We start from the raw sequence: 27445 nt of genomic DNA, 5'->3' as shown, positions 1-27445 counted from the left end.
AACCAGAGCCGATGCTGCATGCTTACAAAAAAGACTTATTTAGAGCTTATGAAAGCAGCAAGACATTTTGCTAGTTTAGTGGCTAATTCGTGTGAATTTGTACGAGTTCAGACGTACGAAATTATGCGATTTTTAAAAGGAGGCGTGGCACCTAACCCCACCCCTAACCCCAACCGTCATTGGGGGATGAGCAAATCATACTAAATTGTACGAATTAGATCGTACAAATTCATACGAATTAGCCACTAAATCAAAAAGTTACGAATTGCTGTGAGATTGTGTTGCTCATTCGCTATTTACCTGCTTTCTATTGCTCGCGTGAACGCAATTATTTTTATTAGTCGTGCTATTTCTCGATTCTTAGATCCCATTTAAATGCATATTGGGAATTGCCCTAAGATTGTGTTGCTCATTCGCTATTCACCTGCTTTCTATTGCTCGCGTGAACGCAATTATTTTTATTAGTCGTGCTATTTCTCGATTTCAAGATCCTATCTGAACGCATATTGGGTCATCCTCATAGTCGAACCCTGCTTTAAGAAAACTACAATTGAAAAATTATTTTCAACCAGCCAAAATGGCTAGTGGCAGTGTCTGTCTAACCCGCCAAAGCTGAAATCTACCAGCATTTGGCGGGTTGGCAGGTGTTAATGTCAAGCCCTGATTATTATATATACAGATTGTATGTAAAAACTGTCTAACAATGTAAATGTTAAAAAAGGGATAAATGATAAATACATACAAAATAGTATCTTGCAATTTAACAGAATAATAGAAATTGATAGCAAATGTTTATTGTCTTAAGAGGTTTTGAGGATGAAATGTATTGCTTGACTTTTATTTCAAAAAGAAGGCCGCTGGCTTACAACTGTCCCCTTAAACATGATTATACTCACTGAGATTGACTCAAAAGAAGAGATACTATTATAAATGGTAAATAAAATACCGGATGTCAACATGAATTAAGCTGGCTGTGTTGAGTTTATGTCAACGGAGACATGGGGTTATCTTCAAACTGTCCCTTGACATGAATCTTGAGGTCTCTTTTATCTCTCCGGAAACCTCCCTGATTTTGTTTGAATCGTCCATTGAGTGCTTTGAGACGTGGTCGCATTCAGTGGGGTTGCCACAGTAGCCAGACATTGGTTTGGCGATAGAAAACATCCAGGAAGTTTGTGTTCCCAAAGGTCACCAAAGATCAACTGACCACAAAGAATCCAATGTTTCCCACTCACACGGCGGTCTGTCTTGAGTAAACTGACCTTTTACATCCATTTATTGAATTTTGTGTCCGAAGTTAGTTTGGTATGCAGCTTAACAAAATAATCAAAATAATCATGAAAAAAATGAAAAATATAAAAAATGAATCTAAAAAATTGCAAATAAAAATTAAAAGGTTTAAATACGCTGGATCAGATAGCTGTGTTTTTGTCCATAAACTTTAACAATAAAATCTAATAAAAAAAAAAATAGACCAACTTCATGCATGACCTTTATTTCACCTCAATTTTTATTTATTTTTTTATTTTTTGAGTGGGGGGATGGGGGGATGAAGATGAGGGTAAAGTGATCATTTTTGAGGCATAATTTCATCTAAAAACACACACACAAAAAAATAAAAGGTCATTATTGTCATTTAACAATAGTTGCAGGGCTCAATAGTTTAGCTGTCATTTGTACACCAAACAAATCAAATGTTAAAACAACAGAGACCAACTTGTTGTGGTTAAAGAGAGGCTTAATTTAATGTGAAAACACAAAAAATAAAGGTTGTTTATTGTCATTATGGATCGATGAGGAACCTTTAACGTTAATGGGAATTTTTTTAAAATGCTCACTTAAAGGGACAGTTCACCAAATTTAAAGATTCTGTCACCATTCACTCTCCCTTTACTTCCAAACCTGTTTTTTTTTTCTTCCCAAGACCCAAGAGAAAAAATATAGAAACATGTTGGAAACTTGTAACCACCGACTTTTTACAGTATTCGTTTTTTTGGCTATGGTTTACCATTTTTCAGCTTTCTTCAGAATATCTTATTTCAGTGTTCAGCAGAATAAAGAAACTCATAAATGTTTGAAACCTGTGTAAAGTGAGTCCATTTTCATTTTTGGGTAAATAAATATTAGATAAAAATGTTTAATATTCATCACCATAAACTTCTCCAGTTAATACATACATTTGCAAACATTTTCACTATCATGTTTTCTTAAATATTATGTTCAAATATGACATTATTTTGCTAAGTATGTGCAAATTAAGCTTAGATAGTAAAAACTGTATGAGGGCAAGTTAAAAATTCTTGTGATTTTTATTTTATTTTGTTTGTTTGTTTGTTTGTTTGTTTGTTTGTTTGTTTGTTTGTTTGTTTGTTTGTTTGTTTGTTTGTTTGTTTGTTTGTTTGTTTGTTTGTTTCAAACAGCACCTTTTCGGGTCAGTCTTTTTATAGACGTGATCATTTTTGATCAGAAATACTGCAAAAAGCAAGAAAAATATAGATATTTTAAGAATATGGCCAATAATATATAAATGTAACAACTTAGAAAGTGCAACAAAGGAGATGCTTAAAATTGTATTTTGGATATTTTCCATTCCCTCATTTTCTTTTGGCGAGTCCCTTTATTTATCGGAGGTCACCACAGCGGAATGAACCACTAACTTATCCAGCAAATGTTTTACACAGTGGATGCCCTTCCAGCCATAACCCAATAACGGGAAACACCCATACACTCTCTCACATTCACACAGATACACTACGTCTAATTTAGCTTATTCAATTCACCTACAGCTCATGTGTTTGGACTGTGGGGGAAACCGGAGCACCCAGAGGAAGCCCACAGCAACACGTGGGGCAAACTCCAAATAGAAATGCCAACTGACCCAGCCGGAACTCAAACCAATGACCTTCTTGCTGTGAGGCGATCATGCTACCCACTACGCCACCATTATATTTAGTTGCTGTTTGTTTATTTACTCATTTACTTACTTATGGCATTGTTTGCAGCAATTTATTATTTCAAAACTTGAGATTGCAGCAGTCTGTCATCATTTGAGACTTTATATGCAAATTTTCAAATATGACATATACTCAATTGAAGGCAAAATCGTGAGCCCTCCTTTGAAATTTGAATTGTTTTCCATATATATATATATATATATATATATATATATATAACCCATAACTGGAAAAATTTTGTAAATATTATATTATGTAAAATATTATGTACTGTCATCATGGCAAAGACAAAAGCAATTAGTTATTAGAAATTAATGGGTAAAAACAAATTCTCCGTTAAATGACACTTAGGAAATATTTGAAAAAGTATTCAACTGAAACTTTGTCTGTCTATCTATCTATCTATCTATCTATCTATCTATCTATCTATCTATCTATCTATCTATCTATCTATCTATCTATCTATCTATCTATCTATCTATCTATCTATCTATCTATCTAATATATATATATATTTTTTTATTATTATTTTTTTTATATGAACCTTCCATATTCTCTCTTAAACCTGAATGTATATTAAAATCTGATTGAATGTGTTGTTGTTGTTTTAATTTTGAATTTGATTGGTTCAGTTTGCGTCACATGTTTTACACGAACAACATTACCTGGAAAACAATCAGACATTAATTGATGCGAGTGGTCATTTCAGCAAACTAAGAAGACCACAAATCTTAATAATTGTCCTTTGCTAGACTGAACGGGGACAGACGGTGAAAGACCTCATATGTCTCCGGCCATTTTTTACGAGCTGATATTGCATTATAGTAAGCTAATGCCTGGTTAAGTGGTTTTCACGCAGGATATTAGGGTTTGACTGATTGTAGAAGACAACCACGGGTCATCAGAATAAAAAACAGCTCCATTATTAACAGCAGGTGTGCTGTGGGTGGATCCAGATACAGTCTCAGTCTCAGATACTGTCCTGATCAACACCAAACTCTTGCCGGAAACTGCTACAATTTACTGGAGCAATACCCAAAGCAAGGTTGTACAACCCTGTTCCTGGAGATTTACCTTCCTACAGAGTTCAGCTAATACCCTGTGGACTGACGAGTCAAAAGTTAAACTTTTTAAAAGGTGTGTGTCCATCAAAAGTAACACCGCATTTCAGAAAGAGAACATCATCCTAATTGTAAAATGTGGTGGTACTAGTGTGATGGTCTTGGGCTGTTTTGCTGCTGTAGGCCCTGGAAAACTTGCTGTGATAAGAGGAACCATGAATTCTACTGTGGACCGAAATTTCCTGAAGGACAATGTCCAGCCATATCTTAGTGTCCTCAAGCTAAAGCAAACTTAGGTTAGGATGACCCAACCTAATGATCCAAATCACACCAGAAAGTCCACTTCTAAATGGCATAAGAAAAAAATGAAAACTTAGGAGTGGGCTAGTCAAAGTTCTGACCTGAATCCAATTGAGATGCTGTGGCATGAGCTTAAAAAGGCAGTTCATACTGAAAAACTCTCCAGTGTGGCTGAATAACAACAGTTCTGCATTGATAAGTGGGCCAAAACTCCTTCAAGGGGCTGTAAGAGACTCGTGGCAAGTTTTCGATTGCAGTTGTTGCTGCTAACGGTGGCCCAACTAGTTAAGTTTAGGGGGCAAATACTTTTTCACACAAAGTTATTTAGTTTTTTATTTTCCTTTGATATTTAAAATTTTTATTTCAAAATGTCTTCTTGTGTTATCTTTGGTTAATATTTAAATTGGTTTGATGATCCAAAACAATAAAATGTAACAAAGATGCAAAAAATAAGAAATCAGTAAGGGGCCAACGCTTTTTCACACCCGCTGTATTGCTTCTTTCTTTCTATCTATCTATCTATCTATCTATCTATCTATCTATCTATCTATCTATCTATCTATCTATCTATCTATCTATCTATCTATCTATCTATATCTATCTATCTATCTATCTATCTATCTTTCTTTCTTTCTTTCTTTCACAGATCATCAGAATAAAAAAGATCTCCATTATTAACAGCACGTGCGCAAGATAGGCTACAACAGTATGGAAAGTTGGAGTATCTACTGTCTTCGTCTCTTCATTTTTGGGGAATGATGGAGATATTTAATTAGAGAAGGATCATTAAAAACTCTCTAATACAAACAATGAAATTTTCCGTATCAGCACTTTTGGAACGCTGCTCATCCAAAACAAAAAGTTGTACAGTTGTATAATGCAGCAGTGTGCTATAATCAGTGTTATAAAACCTTTTCTTACTGTCTTCCTTCCTCCTGTCATCTTTTATTTTCTTTCTTTCTACCTTTTTAGGGGTGTGTGGAAAACGAGCAGTTTTGGAAGTTTGTCCTTTGTCTTTCTCAGGAAAAAACATGCATGGCTTTTAGATAATGGCACAATTGATTTATTGATTTTTTTTATTTTAGTCCACACGGAACTATATTTTTTCCCTTACCTGAAGGACTCTGACCATATTTTTGTATTTAATTATAAACATCTGCAACAGCGTTTTAATAGCTGACAAAAATCTCCAAATGAGTAACAGGTCCATGACATTTCTTCTTCTATAATGCAAAATACACAGTAAAATTAGCTGAGTTATACACAGTTCCTTCATGTTGTACCAACACAAATCGATTACATTAACTTAATCGTTTTTACAAATATAAGTGAATAAAAAAAGTTAGGTTGTCTGAAAAACAACTTAAGTATTGGGTTATTTCAACTCATTTTAAATAGGTAGTTTGAACAAGCAGCAAGCACAAGTGCTTAAAAGAAAACAGTCTTCACTAATGGCAGTGTGATTTGATGCCCGCTGCCAATAGCTGGAACAATAACAGAACGAACTGTTAGAGTATCTTTGTTTTTGCCTAATGAATAATGCTCAGATCAACTCAAATATTTACAGAGATCTGTTATCACATAATCAAAGGACTGCAGGCGTTCCATTACTGAGAGTCAAACAGATATCGGAAAATCTGATTCAATCAGACGCATATGTGCGTTCTTCTCCATTTGAAAAGATTAAAATAATAAAAGCTTATTTTAATCCCTCATGTCCTACAGGATTGGGTCCAGGAAAGATTCACTTCGGTTATACACTGCATGACCCCAAAATATATTTAGGGATAAATCGTCATCTTAGAATTATAAGGTTGTCTCTGACATTTTTGTCAAAATTAAGTTATTGACATCTTCTTATTACATGACAACTTATTTACATTATGTTTTTTTTTATAAGTTGTTTACATTTTTATTTAAAAAACAAATGTTACACACATTCATTCATTCATTTTCTTGTCGGCTTAGTCCCTTTATTAATCCAGGGTCACCACAGCGGAATGAACCGCCAACTTATCCAGCAAGTTTTTACGCAGCGGCTGCCCTTCCAGCCGCAACCCATCTCTGGGAAACATACACACACACATTCACACACTACAGATAATTTAGCCTACCCAATTCACCTGTACTGCATGTCTTTGGACTGTGGGGGAAACCGGAGCACCCGGAGGAAACCCACGCAAAGGCAGGGAGAACATGCAAACTCCACACAGAAACGCCAACTTAGCCAAGGTTTGAACCAGCGACCCAGCAACCTTCTTGCTATGAGGCGACAGCACTACCTATTGCGCCACTGCTTCGCCTGTTACACACATATGCAATGCAAAAACTTTGAGGCTCAATATCTCAAAATCATTAAGAACGCATGCAGATGGAACCTTATAATTCCAAGGTGACGAATTATTAGAGTATTTAAAAGTCCAGCTGAAGAGTTAACTCAACACAGGGCTTTAACTACATGACATAAATGCACTGAATACAAACAGGGGGTGTGTGACACAGGTGGAACTAATAAATGGCGGGATAACAAAACAAAGGAATCACATGACACAAACAGAAGGCACATGGAGCACATGGGGAAGATCACATGACATAAACACAGCACCTACATGACAAGCACCAGACTCGTGACATACATAAGTTATGACATATGTAAGTTCACCCCTCATAAATCTCTCATTAAAATTAATATTTTCTTTAGGGCGACGCGGTGGTGCAGTAGGAAGCACGTTCGTCTCACTGCAAGAAGGTTGCTGGTTCGAACCTCGGCTGGGTCAGTTGGCATTTCTGTGTGGAGATAAATGAATGAATAAATAATAATTTATAAATTATTTTATTTATAAATAAATAAATAAATGAATGAATTATATATTTATAATATATATAAATAAATCTATATTTTTATTTTATTTTATTTTTTTAAGAGCAAATTTCAAGAGAATTTTTTTTTTAACATTTTGTTGAAATTTTGTAGCTTGTAATTTTTTCCCCCAATGTTTCACATTAATTTAAATGTATTATCTTTCTATTTCTAAAGATGTTTGTTGACTAAAATATTATTTTAATGAACATATCTGTTTAATAAATCTGTTTTGTATAAAACACCAAAATACATGACATCACTGAGAAATTGATAAAAAAAAAAAGGCATTTTCGAAATGGGGTGTACTCAATTACGTTGAGCGTTGTAAATGAAATAGTGGACATAAGGTGATTTACATACATTTGCACAGTACAGTGCACTTATTTACACCAATCAACACACACACACACACTCAGAGACAGTCAGCAGGGGTCTCGTCTGAGTTCAAGGATGCCATCTGGGTGCAGACAGATTATTAACAGCCCCGTTCTGTTGACATAGTTTCATTCTTCATTGATTTACACAATAGTGAAGCGGTGTGTGTGTGTCTCCAAATGTACATCTTTCATCTGGATCATGTTCTTCTTTAAGTCCGGCATGTCTGCTGGCTCTCTCTCATCAGTTATTAGGCTGTTTATTGATGCAGAAGAGTGAATGTGGCTATCGCAGGCGTTTGATCCTGCATGAGGACATCCAGCTGGATACTTGAGGAACCATCCAAGTTGGAGGAAGAGACCTGGACGCACACACAAACAAAAGACAACACTGCTGTGGGGCCGATTACAAGGTTTTTTAAAGGGCTAGTTCACCAAAAAATGAAAATTTCCCTCTTTTACTCACATTCAAGTGGTTATAAACCTGAACAAAAGACAAGATATTCTGAAGAATGTCAGAAAAAAGCCACCATTTACATCTATCACAGGAACAACAAGAGTATGGAAGTCAAAACATTCTTCAAAATATCTTCGTTTGTGTTCAACGGAAGAACAAAACTCAAATGGATTTGGAACAAGTGAAGTAAACGATGACAGAATTTTTATTTTAGGGTGAGCTGTCGCTTTAAGGATGTGCTCATTTTGTTTTCTTTTTTTCCTCATCAATGCATTTATTTAAGGGCACACATAGAGTATTGCCAAAACCAACAAGCTGACTTTACTCAATTCTGGCTTAAAATTATTTATTCTCCAAAGAAAAGTGAAATAAAGTGGAGTTGACCGCGATGACGGGGTTCGAGTTCGTTTAGAAACGGTTCCAGAAAGCAGGTAAAACAATAACAAAGCCAATAAATAAAATAAACAAGTAAATAACAGGGTGAGAATGTGGTCAAATCTGAAAACGTGGTAAAAATCAGGCAAGGGCTTTTCTTTTTTTGAATTGCTTTTAAAAACACTGCCGGGTTTAGGGAAGGGTGGGTGGGGGATTGGTCGGTCAATCAGTCAGTCGGCGGCGACCTCTGTTTAGTCTAGCCTTTCTGTGTTTTCAGCCTTGTCCAGCCTGATCTCACGAGAAAACGTAAGTATTTTACCATTTGTCAGTTTAGTGGCTAGTTCAGTCGTACAAAATTGTACAATTTTAAAAAGGAGGCGTGGCACCTAACCCCACCCCTAAACCCAATTGTCATTGGGGGATGAGCAAATCATACTAAAATGTACAAATTAGATCGTACGAATTCATAAGAATTAGCCAATAAATCAAAAAGTTACGAATTGCCGTGAGATTGTGTTAACCTTGTCTTGTTTTCCCATTATTGATTATTTGCCACCTGTTTTGACCATTCGCCTGTTTTTGACTATGATTCTGGATTGCCTTCATGCTTCTGTTTGCTACCTGTTTGACCGTTGCCTGCCTGAATACTCCTATTGATAAACTGCATGTGAATCCTCAACTTAGTTGTCCAGTGTCATTGGTTACGGGTATATACTACCAAAGTAAACATAGCAAGCAAATAAGAGTCGATTAAAAATTTTGTAGTAATAACAATTTAATAAAAAATATAATATAATATAATATAATATAATATAATATAATATAATATAATATAATATAATATAATATAATATAATATAATATAATTCATTCATTTTCTTGTCGGCTAAGTCCCTTTACTAATCCGGGGTCACCACAGCGGAATGAACTGCCAACTTATCCAGCAAGTTTTTACGCAGCGGATGCCCTTCCAGCCGCAACCCATCTCTGGGAAACATCCACACACACATTCACACACACACTCAAACACTAAGGACAATTTAGCCTACCCAATTCACCTGAACCGCATGTCTTTGGACTGTGGGGGAAAATGGAGCACCCGGAGGAAACCCACGCGAAGGCAGGGAGAACATGCAAACTCCACACAGCAACCCCAACTGAGCTGAGGTTTGAACCAGCGACCATGCGACCTTCTTGCTGTGAGGCGACAGCACTACCTACTGCGCCACTGCCTCATACATGCCTGCATACTATAATATAATATAATATAATATAATATAATATAATATAATATAATATAATATAATATAATATAATATAATATAACAATACTCTCTCTCTATCTCTTTCTCATTTTATTCTGTGGGTTTCCTGGATCCATGTGAACTTTTATTTGACTGAACCTAATGCAATTAAGTGTACAAAAACATAACACTCAGTTCTTGCTTAATTATATTCTTTCACAATATGTTATTTTCATAATAGGTGCCCCTTTTAAAAGAGTACTTTTTCCCTCGATGCAAAAATAAGTCGTTACATTTTAATTAGGTCCACAAACACAAACAGATTCCTTCTTTAAATAACACAAGCTCAAGAAACCTAATGAGGTCAGTCTGGCTTTCATGTTGTCTTTATTGTTGTAATGTGACATATTGTCTTGTGTGTGATTGACAGGTGGGCAGCAGAGAGCCTGAAGGAGAACAGCTGCCGTGGAATGCAATAGAGCTGCTCCTTTTCTTAATTAAGTCTAATTATTTTTCCTCTGTGTCAGAAAGGCCTGAGGCAGCTCCAGCAAACGGAGCGGCTCTCCAGGTCACAGTGGTGGACACTTGGCAATTAGAGCAGAACTGCTAAACAGCCGTTGATTTGTTTCTGGATGTGGACTGTGTCAATTGAATATGCTGGGGTTTGGCTACTGTGGTGGTGATTGATGCGTTAAACATTTGTGATGGCAGGTGCTCAAGTGAGTCACATTTAAACCTTTAAAGGTGTCAAACAAAGCAGAATAATACACTGAGCAAAAGATGCACGACAGAAAGAAGCTTAACAGTGAAAAGCCATTAGTTTTATTTCTTTAAAACGTGAGTTAAACCAATGTCAAAAAGTGAGTAGACCTGTTGTAACTTGGAACTGTTAACTTGACATAATTTAATTGTTAGAGTTATGCACAGGTTACTTATTAACTTTAAGCCAATGGGAGTACTCATTTTTTAAATAGTCAACTAACCGCTTTAAAAGCAATGGGTTTACTTGCTTAAGTAAACTCAACTAATCGCTTTAAAAGCAATGGGTTTACTTGCTTAAGTAAAGTCAACTAATCGCTTTAAAGCAATGGGTTTACTCACTTAAGTAAAGTCAACTAATTGCTTTAAAAGCAATGGGTTTACTAACTTAAGTAAAGTCAACTAATCGCTTTAAAAGCAATGGGTTTACTCACTTAAGTAAAGTCAACTAATCGCTTTAAAAGCAATGGGTTTACTAACTTAAGTAAAGTCAACTAATCGCTTTAAAAGCAATGGGTTTACTCACTTAAGTAAAGTCAACTAATCGCTTTAAAAGCAATGGGTTTACTCACTTAAGTAAAGTCAACTAATCGCTTTAAAAAGCAATGGGTTTACTCAAAAAAGACTATTGGTCGGGTTTAGGTCAGTCGACAGTGGCCTCTGGTGGATTTATGTGAGAACAGCAGGCTCGTATGGCACTGGAGAGAGAAATTTGAGATCTATAAAAGCATACACAGTCGCCTCTGATGGATTCGCGAAAACAAAAACTGCCTAAAAAAGTACCTCCTGGTACGTATTTGTCGCTCTCCAGAAATATATATAGGGCTACGTAATCAGAAGGAGACTGGGTATCTGCAAATTGCTGGCTACATATGAGGTTTTCCAAGGGGAATGATAAATGATCGTAAAGCTCATTCCCTTACTCAACACAGGCATTTTTTTCTAGCATTTGCTCTGCGCTGTGAAAGGTGTGTTATGTCAAAACAGATCAGACGTTGCCAAACACACTTGTCACAGCCTGTACGTCACCATGACTACTGGATAAACAATAATACCTGCAACTCTTGCAACTCAGTGAAGCTTTCTAAACACAAGGTGGATCTGCTCTCGCTTTAGACCTAGTATGAAGCGAGACTGCAAGTTCAGTGCATGGGTGAATGATTCTATAACACACTTCGAAAAAAAATGTACATTATTATTAGGGTATTAACCTTTTAGGGTTCACAATTATACCTGCATGGCCTATATTGGTAACTGTAACATGATGATGGAAAAGAGAGTGCAGATCCAAATGCAGGATTATTACAGTTTTTCTCAGTCGCTTTGATGCGTTTCTCACAACACCAGTGCATTTCTGCACAACAGTTAATGCATTTCTCAAAACAATTAGTACAAACTGCAAAACCTAGCTGATAACCTGCAAAAGCACGTCACATGCTCAAAATGGATAGTTCATTCCTCAAAAGCAAGTGTTCATGTCAATCAAAGTGTCAGTATCATCAAAATGAAAAGTCCTGACACTATTGTTTATGAACAAGAGAGTCAAATGGCTTTGTCGTGTTTTCATTATGACCGTTTACTCTGGACATTTTTTCGATGCAAAAAAGTCAGATGTTGGTGACACTTTCTGAAAATGCTCAAGACAGCACTATATACTATTTGCACAGCCATTTGAAAACTACAGTAAAGTTAGACATCACTGCATTTAGTGAGGTATCTGAGTACAAGACACTGAATATGTATGTTTCACATGTTTACTGCATTTGCTTGTTGCAATTCTAATTTATTCACAGCATTGTGCAAAAGAATAAACACACCCTTATTTACAACAAGCATAAGCTTTCTTTGGGTAGAGCTGTGCACAACTGTAAACTATATTGCAGAACATTTTGGAACTGAGCCTACAACATACACCGGTCAGTAAATCATTCAAGAAATTGTTCAATTTAGAAGACATTTTCAGAGAAATAAAGATTTTAAAAAATTTTTTATAAAATTTGCTAGACAGATTTTGACAACTGAACATTAAATATTAAAATATATTACAGACGGTACTGCTTATATTATTTCACCATCTGTACACCAATATAAGTAGTGAATGTGCGTGTCAGTGGATAGGGCTGTGTCAGTGTAGTAATGTGGGCTGGTGTGGCTACAGTGCCAGGGCTGAATTTTAGTCCCAGTCCGCCCCTGACCACCAGGTTGGCCTCATCTCCACTCAGGTGGTTGACTTCGCCCTGCCTTCATCTTCAGGCAGGATCTGCCAGCTCATCCAGAGTTCTGCACTATTGACGGGGCATTCATGCAAACAATTCACAATAAATGTTCAAACGTTTATCTGCCTCTTAAAGTCTTTCTGGTAGAACTACGTATCGTGCTACTTGACAAAGGTTTGCTAAAGTAGTCCTGAGCCCATGTGATGATATCACTGATAGATGAATGAGAATTCCAGATGCAGTGCCGCCACGGTGTGTGAGCGAGGCAGAGAGAAGTATCAACATGACGGCTTTGTTTCTGGATCAGCTGATCAACGTAAATTACAGCGTTCATCGCTGGCACAACCTCCGTGTGAAAATGAAAACCTTGAGCTTATTTTTAATTGAGTGCTATTAATAGCAGAGGCCACTGCAGATGCCGCTTTATCTGTAATGTGTGAAGCAGATGAATTCATTCTCCCATGACTGAGCTTTCTGAGACCGTCCTGCTATTATCGCTCTGCTGCTGTCATTTGTCTTGCTGTTATATTGCATAAATACTCAACTTTTGCCAAATATGCTGAAATGACTTTTCCTCATTATTCTGTTCCTTGTAGAAATCCTTTTTAATATGGCTTTTAAATCGATAGTCACTCAAAAATAAAAATTGCCTCAACATTCATTCTCCCTTATGTAACTTTAAGTGAAGTTTCATTAACTAATTTCATCCGTAATCAGTAATAATCCAATCAGAATGATCCTAGCTTAATATAAATGGATCACTTTTCTTCGTTTTGGAAGAATCCCCCCTTCCACCCCATCTCCTCCTTTTTTCTCCCCTTCTAAAGGGGGAGCGATCGAGACCTACCTGATCTCGGATCTCCTGATATGCTTCTAGACCAGGTGGGAGCCCTGGGCTCAAATATCTCTGAGCTCAGGGTTCTCTCCCATGCCAAACCTGCTATAAATGCCAAGCATATCTAAGTGGGAACTCTTGAAACCTATTTTTTGGTTTCTTTCTTCTGTTGAACACAAAGAAAGATCATTTGAAAAATGCTGGTCATCAATTGACTTTGATAGTAGAAAAAAAAATTACTGTGGAAGTCAATAGCTGCCAGCAACCAACATTAATTCAGAATATCTTATAGTCATTCATTCATTTTCTTGTCGGTTTAGTCCCTTTATTAATCCGGGGTCGCCACAGCGGATGGAACCGCCAACTTATCCAGCAAGTTTTTTTTTTTTTTTTTTTTTTTCGCAGCGGATGCGTTTCAAGCCACAGCCCATCTCTGGGAAACATCCACACACACATTCACACACACACACATACACTACAGACAATTTAGTCTACCCAATTCACCTGTACCGCATGTCTTTGGTCTGTGGGGGAAATCTTATTTTGTATTCAACTCAAATAGGTACTGAACAAGTTAATGGTGAAGAAATTATCTAAAATAAAATGATAATTTTATAAGCATTTAGTAAATTATAGAGTTTAGGTCGTTTGCGCTAGACATGCAGATAATTTGTCACCTTTATAACAGTTTTAGCACCATCTTGTGGCCGATTGTGTTACCATTTTCCATCCTCTAATGTGATAGTTCACCTAAAAATGAAAATTACCTCACTGTTTACTCTTTCTCTAGTGGTTTTACACCAAAAGATAGATAGATAGATAGATAGATAGATAGATAGATAGATAGATAGATAGATAGATAGATAGATAGATAGATAGATAGATAGATAGATAGATAGATAGATAGATAGATAGATAGATAAAAATTCTGTCAACATTTACAAGTAGTTGAGTTGTAGATATTGACGTAAATAGTAAAAATAATGGCTATAGCTGTTTCCAACATTCTTCCAAATATCTTCTCTGTGTGAAAAATAAAACGAATGATGACAGAATTGTAATTTTAGAGTGAACTGGTCCTTTAAATAGCTTTAGCCTAGGTAGTAGGCAGTGCTGTCGCTTCACAGCAAGAAGGTCGCTGGGTTGCTGGTTCGAACCGCGGCTCAGTGGCATTTCTGTGTGGAGTTTGCATGCTCTCCCTGCATTCGTGTGGGTTTCCTCCGGGTGCTCTGGTTTCCCCCACAGTCCAAACACATGTGGTACAGGTGAATTGGGTAAGCTAAATTGTCCGTATTGTGTATGTGTGAATGTGTGTGTGGATGTTTCCCAGAGATGGGTTGCGGCTGGAAGGGCATCTGCTGAGTAAAAACTTGCTGGATAAGTTGGCGGTTCATTCCACTGTGGCGACCCCGGATTAAAAAAGGGACTACGCCGACAAGAAAATGAATGAATGAATGAATATAAAATGTATGTGATGTATAAAGAATAGTGTAAAAAACAGCTTGCTGCTCTAAATCTTTTTTAGTCATCTCAAATTACATCAAACTGACTAAAATATTAAGTTAAACTTTGTATAACCTAAAAAATGAACTTAAAACCTGCTTAACTCATTAAAATAAGTTAAAGCAACATAAAAAAATTTGTGATTACTTTTTTTTTACAAATTTCAAAATATTGCAAAATGACTGCTTTTAAGGGCGACGCAGTGGTGCAGTAGGTAGTGTTGTCGCCTCACAGCAAGAAGGTTGCTGGTTCGAGTCTTGGCTGGGTCAGTTGGCATTTCTATGTGGAGTTTGCATGTTCTCCTTGCATTCGTGTGGGTTTCCTCTGGGTGCTCCGGTTTCCCCCACACTCCAAAGACATGCGGTACAGGTGAATTCGATTAGAACAAGAATTAGAACTTTCTTAGTAATGTTAGTTTGGTATTACATGCTTCAGTGAATCAAGTCTATGTATTTATTTAAATTACATCTAATTTATTAATAAAATGTATTAAGGTTTTCAGTGTTTTGTGGGATGTGTTGTGTATTCTGACCTAAAATATCCGATTATCTATTTCTGAGTTTACTGTAAGTCAATCTATGCATCAAATTTGTAGAAATGCATCTAATATGTAAACAAACAGCTAGTTTACGAGAACAGTCTTATAAACAGTTACGTTGTCTATCGGTGCTTTAGACCTGCCGGTTTCAGACTGTTGAATAAGTTTTCTGGCTGACTGATTGGCGCAATTATGCATTCACAGTTGCACGAACCATTATAAGGGTGGTCAAATCTATATTTATATTATTAATTAGATTTTAATATTAATTTTAATTGACATTATTATTTAAAATACAAAGTGGAGCAAATTATTTCTCAGAATTAAAGAATTGACTGCGCAACATGTTGAAAAAACCATCTTAAACAAGCCTAGGTGGGTTGGCTGGTTTTAGCTGGTCGACCAGGCTGGTTTTAAAGGGATTTTGGCCATTTCCAGGCTGGTTTCCAGCCATTTCCATCCTGGTCTTAGCTGGTCAGGCTGGGAGCCCAGTCAAAACCAGCTATGTCCAGCTTAAACCAGGTTAGACCAGCTAAGACTAGGCTGGAAATGGCTGGAAACCAGCCTGGAAATGGCCAAAACCAGCCTGGTCGACCAGCTAAAACCAGCCAACTAGCCTATGCTGGTTTTAAGCTGGATTTTTTAGCTGGGTTACTATTAAAGAATTGACGTACTGCCCAACATGTTGTTTTGATGTCCTTCAGGGGGGTCAAGCATTACTTAAGGGGGTCAATCCCCCCAAACCCCACTGTAATTGGCACCTGATTATATGCCCAGTATTTTGCGTGGTATTGCAGGCCTATACCCGGGACAACAACTATCTCGACATTTGTTAGCACTTTAGCTAACTCAAAAAATCATATTATTTCTTCCAAAGTGGAAAATGTCAAGCTATAAAATGCATTTTAAGCAGACTTGTGTAAATTAATAACAATAATACAAAAACATGAACCCATGTGTGTCAATTTATAAAAGAAAAAAGAAAAATACACTGCTTGTCAGAATATCGGCTAATACGTCAGTCATTACTGAAAATCGCTAGGCCCATATGATATAGCCTATAAATAGGCTATATTTTAAAATAGTGAACCACCCCCATCTTGTGGTGCATGAAATGTTTGCTTTCTTACAGATGTACATGTCCAATTTCACAATTTTATTGTATTATTTACATATGTTTTTTTTTACCCGCCGTTTTTACAAAAGAAAAGAAAAGAAAATGGCCGGCGCAATTGGTCGACATCAATTTAGCCTGATAGTTTCTTCAAATGTCCGCGAAATTTTAATATTTGTGAATATTACTGAATCTCTGACCAATTACATTTGCATTTTAAGCTTGTAAAGTATTAAATCGGAATGTATGAAAGAACAAAAATGACATAGGGGATTGTAACCAAACTTAGAAAACATGGAAGAGATTGTTCTAATATGATTAATTATTAATAGCCCCTTCCGCCCCTCCTCAAACATCAACCATCTAATGTTTTTGGTAATATCTCACGGATGTGAGTTCAAGAAAACCGTCAGAGTCGGTGTCCCGCCCACCAAAGACCCCCATTTTACACGTTCATTGATCTGTGATTGACAAGCGAGAGGGAAGAATGAAGGAAGAATGAATGGTGCCTACTAGTCAACAAGCATCACTGCCCAGCGAGTCAGAGCGCATGCGCAGTGCTTACGCTCTGGATGCTGCTCAATATAGAAAAAAAGCAACCTGCCAGTTCGCCAAGGTAGCGTTTCAAAGCAGGAGAAATGTCTCGAAATAGTGCCTCGGATATTAAAGATGGATTGCGGATTGCCAGAGAAATGACACAATGTGCGGACGCCGATGCTTCTCCGCGCTGCGATCGTTTCATCTTCGGTCCAAAATGCCACTTGCTTAACTGACATACGAGGATATAGAGACACAAATAGTCGCCTAAAACGGACTATCAAGCGAATTTACAAATATGAACGTTACGCTGCTGAAAAGGCGAAGGCTGGACTGTGTGTATGCGCTGCTGTTCTGGCTCCATAACGCTATGTGGATGTGCCGTTCAGCGGCCGAAGAGCATCAATTCAGCGTTGAGGTAAGACTGGCCCAACATCAGCATCAGCATCTTCTGCTTGAGTCATGAACACACACACACACACACAAGCGTATGGTCGGAATAAGCAGAATAACACCACACTAGAACATTATTTATAACGCAGGTCATAAATAAATGAGCAATACACTGAATTACATTGAAATCATTAGTCGATCTGCACCATGTGCCGTTTGAATCTGTGCTATTTACAGCTATTCTGTTATTGTGAAGAGAGGAATGACACTGCTTGGTTGTTTGGTATATCTGCTAAACAGAAATGCTTCATTTTAGAATGGTTTAGCCGTTTCAGTATGGAAAGCAAACATATTTTGTTATAAGTATATTTCCATACAAATGTAAACAAATAATGTTAAGAGATAAAAATTACAGACTTGCATCGCATAAACAGAAAGGCATTTGTGTTTACGTTGCGTTTCACAGTAACATGTCACGTCTGTTTACCTTTGAATTGTGCTTCTTATTCTGTTCTATTCTAAAATTACAGACATTCAGATAAAACAGAACGGCATTTGTGTTTACACTGCATTTCACAACATCATCATGTCTGTTTACCTTGAGTTACATTCGTGTTTACTGCATCAATTTACAGTATAGAATAAAGCAGATTAGGCGAGCAGACTATAATGCTTCTATTCTCTAATACAAAGTGCACTGAAATGACATTGTTTTTCATTATATCCTAATCTGTGATTCAGGGGTTTGAAAAGATTTGTCGTCTCTTCCAAACTTCTATGCTATTTTATTGAATTGTAGTATAGAGTTTTTTGGGGATTTGTTATATTCTATTCCATCTTATTCTGAAAAAGAAATGAACTGCTCATCTATTTAATTTTAGTTTAGCCTTTACTGTGCTTTCATGTATGGAACCTATTTCTATTCTATTCTATTCTATTCTATTCTATTCTATTTTTTTCTGTTCTATTCTATTCTGTTCCATGCTATTTCATTATTTTACTCTGTTCTGGTTGAAAAAAAATCTACTCAATTCTCTAATAAAACTAGGTAAATTGAAATGCTGCCATTCCATAATTGAATAAATAAGAACAGAATAGAACAAACACAATTGAGTAAAATTAAGGAAATTAAACCCTGTTCTATTCTATAATAAAGACGTTATAAGGAACGTTATTGCTTTATATCATGTTATCCTATCCTTAACAATAAATAGCCAGTAAATCTAATCTATTCTATTTTATTTAAACCTAGCCTAGTCTTTTTGGTGATTAAAGTAAACAGGAATGTACAGAATTCTGTTCTGTAATACAGAAAGACTGAAGTCAACTGAAATTCTGTTCTATTCCATCAAAGTAGAATGTGCTATTCTATAAAATCAAGACTACTGTTTTATAATGTTATGTCATTCTTAATATTAGGTAGACAGGAATTCTGTTCTACTCTATTTCATTTCAGTTTACTCTGTTCTGCTGTGTTCTGTGATTCAGCAAACAGAACAAAATTTGATTCTGACAAAATTAGGTAAACTGGAATGCTCTTCTTTTCCATTCTAGTCTACACTAAAGTAGAATGTGCTATTCTATTAAATGAAGTAGGCAGGAATGTTGTTTGCTTTTTATTATGCTGTGCCATTCTTAATAATTAGACACACATTTCTATTCTATTTAATTCTATTTTTGCCTTTTTGTGATTTGATGTACTGACTATAGTTCTATTCAGTTCTGATTATTATATTCTGTTATTTCATTTTAGTTTACTCTGTTCTGGTGTGTTCTGTGAATCAGCGTACAGAACAAAACTCATTGTACTGAATGGAATTCTATTCTGCTCTATTCTATTCTACTTTCTGTTCTGGAATTCTATTGTGTACTATTCAATGCTTTTTCATTTATATTATGCTGTGCCATTCTAAAATGTAAGACACATTTATTCTGTTATATTCTATTGCATTCTATTTTACTCCACTCTTTTTTCTCTATTCTACTCTACTCCATTCTACTCTATTCTATTCTACTCTACTCCATTCTACTCTAATCTATTCCACTCTACTTTATTCTATTCTACTCTTTTTTACTCTATTATATTCTTCTCTATTCTACTCTGGTATATACTATTCTACTCTATTCTACTGTACTTTATTCTATTCTATTCTATTCTATTCTACTCAATTCTATTCTACTCTATTCTATGCTAATCTATTCTACTTTATTCTATGCTATTCTACTCTATTTCACTCTATTCTATTCTGCTTTACTCTATTCTACTCTACTGTTTTCTAATCTTTTCTATTCTATTCTACTCTACGCAATTTTTTTCTACTCTCTTCTACTCTAATTTATTCTTTTCTACTCTATTCTACTGTATTCTATTCTTCTCTACTCAATTCTACTCTGTTCTATTATATTCTACTCTACTCTACTCTATTCTACTATATTCTATTCAATTCTATTCTACTCCAATCTATGCTAATCTATTCTACTTTATTCTATGCTTTTCTACTCTATTCCACTCTATTCTACTCTACTCTATTCTACTCTACTGTTTTTTTATTCTATTCTATTCTATTCTATTCTATTCTATGCAATTCTTCTCTACTTTCTTCTACTCTAATTTATTCTATTCTACTCAATTCTCCTCTATTTTACTCTATTCTATTCTTTTCTACTCAATTCTACTCTGTTCTATTATATTCTATTCTACTCTAGTCCATTATACTATATTATATTCTACTCTACTCAATTCTACTCTATTCTATTCTATTCTATTCTGTTCTATTCTATTCAACTCTATTCTACTCTATGCTAAACTATTCTACTTTATTCTATGCTATTCTACTCTATTCCACTCTATTCTACTCTACTGTTTTCTATTCTATTCTATTCTATTCTATTCTATTCTATTCTATTCTTCTCTACTCAATTCTACTCTGTTCTGTTCTATTATATTCTACTCTATTCTACTCTACTCTATTCTACTATATTCTATTCTACTCCACTCTATTCTACTCTGTTCTATTGTATTCTACTCTATTTTACTCTACTCTACTCTATTCACACCTAATCTTACACTGTTATACATTTGAATGCACAAGCTCCAAACATAGAGAGCTAAAACAGGAGTGTAAGAGCTTAGGAGCAATCAGAGCGATCGCTCTTTCCGCTAGTCCAGATCCATTCCCTCAGAGATGGCAATCACATGCCTCCCTCAGCGATTAATGGACTGATGAAGAAGCAGATTTACCTTGTTTTACTCACTGCTACTCAACGTCAGACTCTCGTGATAATGGGAAGCACATAAAGATTATGTAAGTTGCTTAGCAGCTCTCCCCCAAAACTCCTTTGGGCTGGAATGGGCGCAAATGTGATGTTTAGTGCTGCTGGCAGCGCTGGTTGACATTGAGAGAATTTGTCACCCGCGTGGCTCTGTTTGGCTGGGAGGCGAGAGGGGTAGAGGGCGCTGCGCCAGTGGATCAGATCACGGGATTGTCATGATAATAGAGCCTTTTCACATTTCCGGGTTTCTCAATAGCGGAAGTTGTTGTAGTCGGGTAAACTTAGAGCGCAGTGAATGGGAGAGTACAACAAATAATTTTTTTACAATCCTATTTGCTGAAATAATAAAAAAAACTCCATGATGGCGTTATCAAGACTTTCAGAGAAAGGAGAAAAATTGTGTGAGACTGAAAACGGCAACCTGAAGAGACAACAATATCAAATTTACTGTTCTGCCTATAGACACTGAACTTTGGAGGCGAATAAATGTAGGAACAGAACGTTCTACCAGAAAGACCAGGGAGATAAATATGATATTAAATTACATTTGTTTGATAAAGTATCGTTTTAAAAAAATCATAGGATTTTTTTTGGCGCAGGCCCTGTTTGTAGCTTGAATTGGAAGCCTTTACATCAGGGATCACCAAACTTGCTCCTGGAGGGCCGGTGTCCTGCAGATTTAAGCTCCAACCCTAATCAAACACACCTGAACAGGCTAATCAAGGTCTTTCTAGATATACTTGAAACACCCAGGCAGGTGTGTTGAGGCAAGTTGGAGCTTAACCCTGCAGGGCATCGGACCTCCTGGAACGAGATTGGTGACCCCTGCTCCAGATCATGCTATTACTGCCAAGAATGAAGGCAGGGGCAGGGCCTGGTGGTGGTTGGGAGTATCTGCAACCAAATGAATGGAATGAATGGACAGCTTTTATATTCCTTGTCTCTTGTAGGTATTGGTTGGAACTGATCGTGATGAGTTACATAATATTAGGTATTCCTTGTCTCATAACTATTGGTTAGAAGTGATTGTGATTCCTGGTAGAACTAGCGCTAAAAGCTACATTTCTCTTAATAGTCTTAACAATAAAAATGACTAACAAATAAATGTGATAAATGAAGCAACTGAAAAATGAAAACATAGCCCTATACACATTTTTCAGGAGAGGGCAAATTATTTAATTATTTCGAGTTGCGTCTTTAAAGCAAACGCAATGGGGCAGAATGACTGCTTACCTCCATGTGGACGGCTTTTCCGCTGTTATTAATTTGTGCAGTGGCTTGCCGCGTACTTTGGTGAACTTGTGATATGGAGTGGAGATTACTGCATTCAGTCAGTCAGTCACTCTGTCAGTCAACAGCGACCTCTAGTGAGTTTACGCGAGAAGAGCAGGCACAAATGACACTCGCAAGATAATTTTGAGATTTCAAAAAGCGTACACAGCGCCCTCTTGTGGATTTGCAAAAACAGCAATAAAACACACCTCCTGGGACATATTTGGCACACTGCAGAAATGTATATAGGTGTACGTTTTCAGAATGAGCCTGGGTTGAAATGAAGATGCAATATCTACAGTTAAAACATTACAAAATGATTTATTGCTAAATAAATTGATTACAGAATATCATATTTTGAGAAAACTACTTTGGAATAAAAGCACACAGTGTTTCACAACCTTCCACGGCTATTTATAGGTTACATTTAATGTCAAAAGATAACTTTGGAACAACAAATGAACAAATCAGTGCCTATATGAATGAATATGCCTGGGAAATTCCCATTATAGAGCTCTATGATTTCGGAACCTTAAAGATTTTACTTAAAGCATGCACAGTGACCTGGATCTAGTCTTATTCTGCCATCTGGTGGCTCATATAGAAATTAACACAATTATGTCAAAATAACGAGATCCTAGGTCATAACAAGATTCTGTTCAGGGCTTTTGTACATTAGAAACGCATTTTGATGCAAAGATTATATCAATCTAGGCTCATTCTGATTACGTACCCCTATATATATTTCTCAAGAGCATCGAATATGTTTCAAGAGGTAAGTTTTTTTTTTTTTTTTTGCAGTTTTTGTTTTCGCGAATCCACCAGAGGCTGATGTGTACGCTTTTTCATATGTCAAATTTCTCTTGTGAGTGCCATTCGTGCCTGCTCTTGACGCGTAAATCCACCAGAGGCTGCTTCCAACTGACTGACTGACTGACTGACTGATCAACTGACCCACCCTCCTTCTTCCCTAAAACTAACCAATAGTGTTTTTAAAAGCACCAATTGACCCGATCACCCACTTCCCTAAACCCAACCGACTGTTTAAAAAAAAAAGAAATCCAGAAAAAGAAATCCCTCCCCTAATTTTTACAACATTTGCTGATTTAACCACATTCTCACCCTGTTATTTACTTGTTTATTTGATTTTTTTTTTGCTTCTGCTTTGGTCTTACCCACTTGATGAAACAGTCCTTCGCCGGACTCAACTCCTCTCTGCGTCTTAAGTCAGCAGACGTACATGGCGAGCTACTGGATAAACTGGTAACATCAGGAAAGCAATCCAGATGTGTAGTCAAAGTTACATGTAAAGAGGTTGATAAAGGCGGCAAAGAATCAACATAAACACTAAAACAAGGCAAGGATTAAACAAAAAGACTTAAACTGCTGTCACGCTGGACTGTTCGACCGCATAGATTTCCATTCAAACGCATCAGACCGGAAACGCAAGCTTATACAGCAAGTTTCGCAGGTCACTACATTACAAAGTTCAAGCTTGGTGAACTCTGACCTGCGAAATCACATCAGATCACTGTGTGAGACCAATCGAAGATTAAAGCATGAACTGTCTCGACAGAAATTGAAAGCATGGACCAATCCCTTGCTTTTAAAATGTCTAATCATCTTGTTAAATTTCACCCTTTTCACAGCACCATACGACACAATTTCGCATGCTCAAACTCTAGTGTGACCGTGGCATTAGACAAATAAGCGCTTTGTGGTGTTACAGACTAAACAAGACTCAGCAACGTGTGTGTGAGAAAGGTGAATATAAAGTCCTGTTAATCAGTCCATGATGAGTTACCAGCTGTGTGTGATAATCAGGGTCAATCAGGAACTAGTGTGTTTGTGAAGTGCGTGATGGTATTTGTAGTCTAGTTTAGTGACAGATGTGCAATTCTCCAGCAATTTTCAAGGATTAGATCGCTGGTAATCTTGACCAGGTGGTTTGTTTTGTGGACAATCGGAAGTAAATATCGACTTCAACTGAACATACAAAAATATTAAAAACTTTCAAGGATTTAAGATGCCGTTAAACACATCTTGTTTAAATATATTTATGAAACTGACCTGAAATAATAACAATAGCCACAGGACGGAGCCATCAGAATGAACAGTCTTCACTTCTTTCTCTATAACTAGACCCTCTTTCTTCTCCTCAGCTCTCTGCCACCCGTGTAGCTCCTGTGTGGGCTTTTTTTTTCCAACTTCTTGTTTGGCTGGCAGGGCTGCAGTGGTTGGCAGCAGTTGTGAGTCGAGTGCACAGGTCAGTGGTCTTTGGGGAACAGAGAGATTGTGTGTGTGAGAGATGAGTAATGGCTGCTCGGGGGACGGACCCCTGATCCTGAACTAGGAATAGACTGGAGAGCACAAGGGTTCAAGGATGCATTTATGAAATCCAGACTGCGCCTCCAGGGCTTTAATTACCGACGTCTTTAGCATTGAGGTGCAAATGTGCTTAGCTTAGTGCTAAGTCGGTAATGACATCTGCTGTTGTTCCGGCTCTGTGATTAATAGCGAGTCAGGGGTTGTTGCTCTGTGCTGTTGACCACTGAGAAATAGTCGTGCATCTTATTAATGGGTGTGATAAAGGGGGCGGGGATTTTGGGAATGATTAAACTAAAAGACAGGCCTTAATGATTATTAGCACTCTTTGCTAAGTATATGTTTATATGGATGACTAAGAATTTTCAGGACCACAAAAATCTAAGGGGTAAGAAAATTTCCTAGAATACACAAGCCACTATGGCAGCATGGCTGCACACGGAAGTAAGTAGATGAACAAATTAGTATTTTTGTAATTGTTATGAATTTGTACAACAAATAAGCACATGTTTTAATACATTCATAACGGCGTAAAAAAACGCTACAATAAAAACCGCTAATGTTTTAATACATTCGTTACCGTGTTTAAAAAAAGGCTAAAATAAAAACTGCTGATTATTTAATACATTCGTAACGCGTTTAAAAAAAAGCTAAAATAAAAACAGCTAATGTTTCAATACCTTCATAATGGCATAAAAAAAGCTAAAATAAAAACCGCTAATGTTTTAATACATTCATAATGGCATTAAAAAAACGCTAAAATAAAAACCGCAATGTTTTAATACATTCATAACGGCGTGAAAAAAAAACGCTACAATAAAAACCACTAATGTTTTAATACATTCAAAACGGCGTTTAAGAAAAACGATAAAATAAAAACCGCTAAATAGGCATGGGCCGGTATAAAATTCTGATGGTATAATAATCGTAAATAAAAATATCCCAGTTTCGCGCTATTTTGACTGCTGCTTTAAAATAGGCTCTTTTTAAGTGTCTGTGTAAAAAACAAAACAATTTAACAAAAATAATTAAATAATTTAAATAACCAATAATTCATTGACTACTGCTGCCTTCATTGGTTTCAAAAACACAGATTTATTTACAATTTAAAATGGCATTTCTGGATATCTTTTCTACTGGAAATACTGTTGTCCTAAACAACGTAATAAAAAATCTCACACAGACCTTAATGTCCCATTCACAAGGGGCATCAGCGCCAATGCTTCCCATTCACTTTCAATGCATGATGTCAAGCTGTGATGAACTGAATTGGGGGTCCATCTGCGCTGCTTCAGTGGTGTTGCTCATTGCAAAAGTTGGGAATTTCTCAACTTCTCAAGCGCTAATGGAAGCGTCACACAATCAGGGTTGCATTTTCCAAACAACGGCGTAACTCGCGGCTGAACTATGCATCGTTTGGGAAAAGAACGATGTAGTGACGAGTGTTTCCCAGAACCCGTAGTTTGTCTGTCACAGATCTATCACTTGAACAATGTTAGTTGTAACGCAAAACGCCCATAATGATGCTTTAAACAGGGTGGAGTAACTACTTCTTTAGAGAAGAACCTTATAATTTTTTTGTGCAAATTATATTGTTTCACACAAACACGTATGCTATGCTTTTTCTTTTCAAAAGCTTTGGAGATAGCTATAGCTTTCGCCATGAGGCTGTGTTCAAATGTCATCAATTTTTTCAAAGTGCACTGCGAAGGAAGCACAATTGTAAATATGAAGATCGCTGAACTGTAATAAATAGTTAATAGTAATAGAGATGACCTTAATGCTTTTTTTATTTTTAATAATTCCAACTTTGAATGTTAGAATGTTCTAAATGAATAGGGCATAGGGGGATAAGTGGCAATAGAACACAGCCAGGAACTATGTTTCTAACTACAGCTCCAGAGGTTTAGTTGCGAGTACTCAAGTTTGTGACGCAGTTTGCGAATGTTTGTTGAAGCGATGGATTTGGGAAACGCAAAATCAACAAACTATGTTTGTAATGACGGAACTTGCGACCTTTTTTGGCTAATGATGGTTTGGAGAAACGCACCCCAGATCCTTTTATGTAAATTCCCAAGCTCAGACAGTAGCCGATTGTGGACTTGTTTTATTGGCTGACACTGCTATGATAATTGCGTCAGCCTGAACTTCAGACATTCCCTCCGTCAAGCGTTGACGCTAAAGCCCTGAAGTGAATTGAACATAAGAATGGTATAGAAGAAAATTTTGGTGGTTTTGAAAATGGTTACCGTCTCATGCTTAATCTATAATCCCTAATATTAACTCCTGTATAGTAGTTTCAAAACATTGACACTCGATGACACTCAAATGCCCTGTCAGAAAAGTCTAGTGGCTGGGAATGAGCTTTTTACAGTGTCTGCTATAATGTTAATGTTGTTTTTGTGTGTTTACATAGATGATCACGGTGTAAATACACAGTACAGTTACGATCCTATTGCCACATTATATCCTTATCGTTGCCTTCAGTGATTTCCTTAGGATAAACACCAAGAAAAAAACACAACTGGAATCACCACAGCAGATGTGATCGTCGATCTCATATGAAGCAAGAGCTCGCGAGGACATATGATGACGTGTGCTGGCGTTGTAGTGGTGTCCCATTGCTCAGGGGTGAATTTTGAAGCCTTTCCCATTCATTCTCTCTTTCAAGGGCCAAGGAGAAGGGGAAGTGGTACAAAAATAGAATTGGGCCTTAACAAGCCCAGTTTAACAATACGCAATACTCACAGTTTCATTAGCAAAGACACAAACAATACCCCTTTTAATTTGCATAGAGCACTTCGCAATGACTTAGCAACAATAACATAACACAAGTTGTGATTAGAGAATGCAAATAAACCAATTTGCACAATAGTGTGTGAGCCTAAGAGCTGTTTTGGTTCCTAACATACACCGTACACACACAAACACACGCAGTCATGTTCGTACAAGCTGATTAAAGACATAGAAAGCGGATAAAGGGGGCTGGTTGGCTCAGCAGGAAGTTGCGAAAGATAAAGGGAAGAAGGGGAGATGGAAGAAAGTGGAGATT

At 36.7% G+C, this 27445-nt stretch overlaps 1 protein-coding gene and 1 long non-coding RNA gene across 4 annotated transcripts in view; both read left to right on the top strand.

Moving 5' to 3' along the window:
* LOC141377726 (uncharacterized) overlaps positions 1 to 27445 on the top strand; it is a 187866-nt gene that overhangs the window by 24027 nt on the left and 136394 nt on the right. The window lies entirely within an intron of this gene.
* mmp16b (matrix metallopeptidase 16b (membrane-inserted)) overlaps positions 17148 to 27445 on the top strand; it is a 48216-nt gene continuing 37918 nt past the window's right edge. For all 3 annotated transcript variants that reach the window (XR_012390288.1, XM_695689.11, XM_009296801.5), the window contains exon 1: positions 17148 to 17548. Coding sequence is in view for 2 of the 3 variants with exons in the window: in XM_695689.11 (XP_700781.6) it covers positions 17429 to 17548 (120 nt within the window). In the remaining variant the exon portion in view is untranslated. The remainder of the gene's footprint in view (positions 17549 to 27445) is intronic.

The sequence above is a fragment of the Danio rerio genome, chromosome 2, assembly GCF_049306965.1.
Source record: "Danio rerio strain Tuebingen ecotype United States chromosome 2, GRCz12tu, whole genome shotgun sequence".
NCBI lineage: Eukaryota > Metazoa > Chordata > Actinopteri > Cypriniformes > Danionidae > Danio > Danio rerio.
This window is presented reverse-complemented; position numbering and strand designations above follow the sequence as displayed.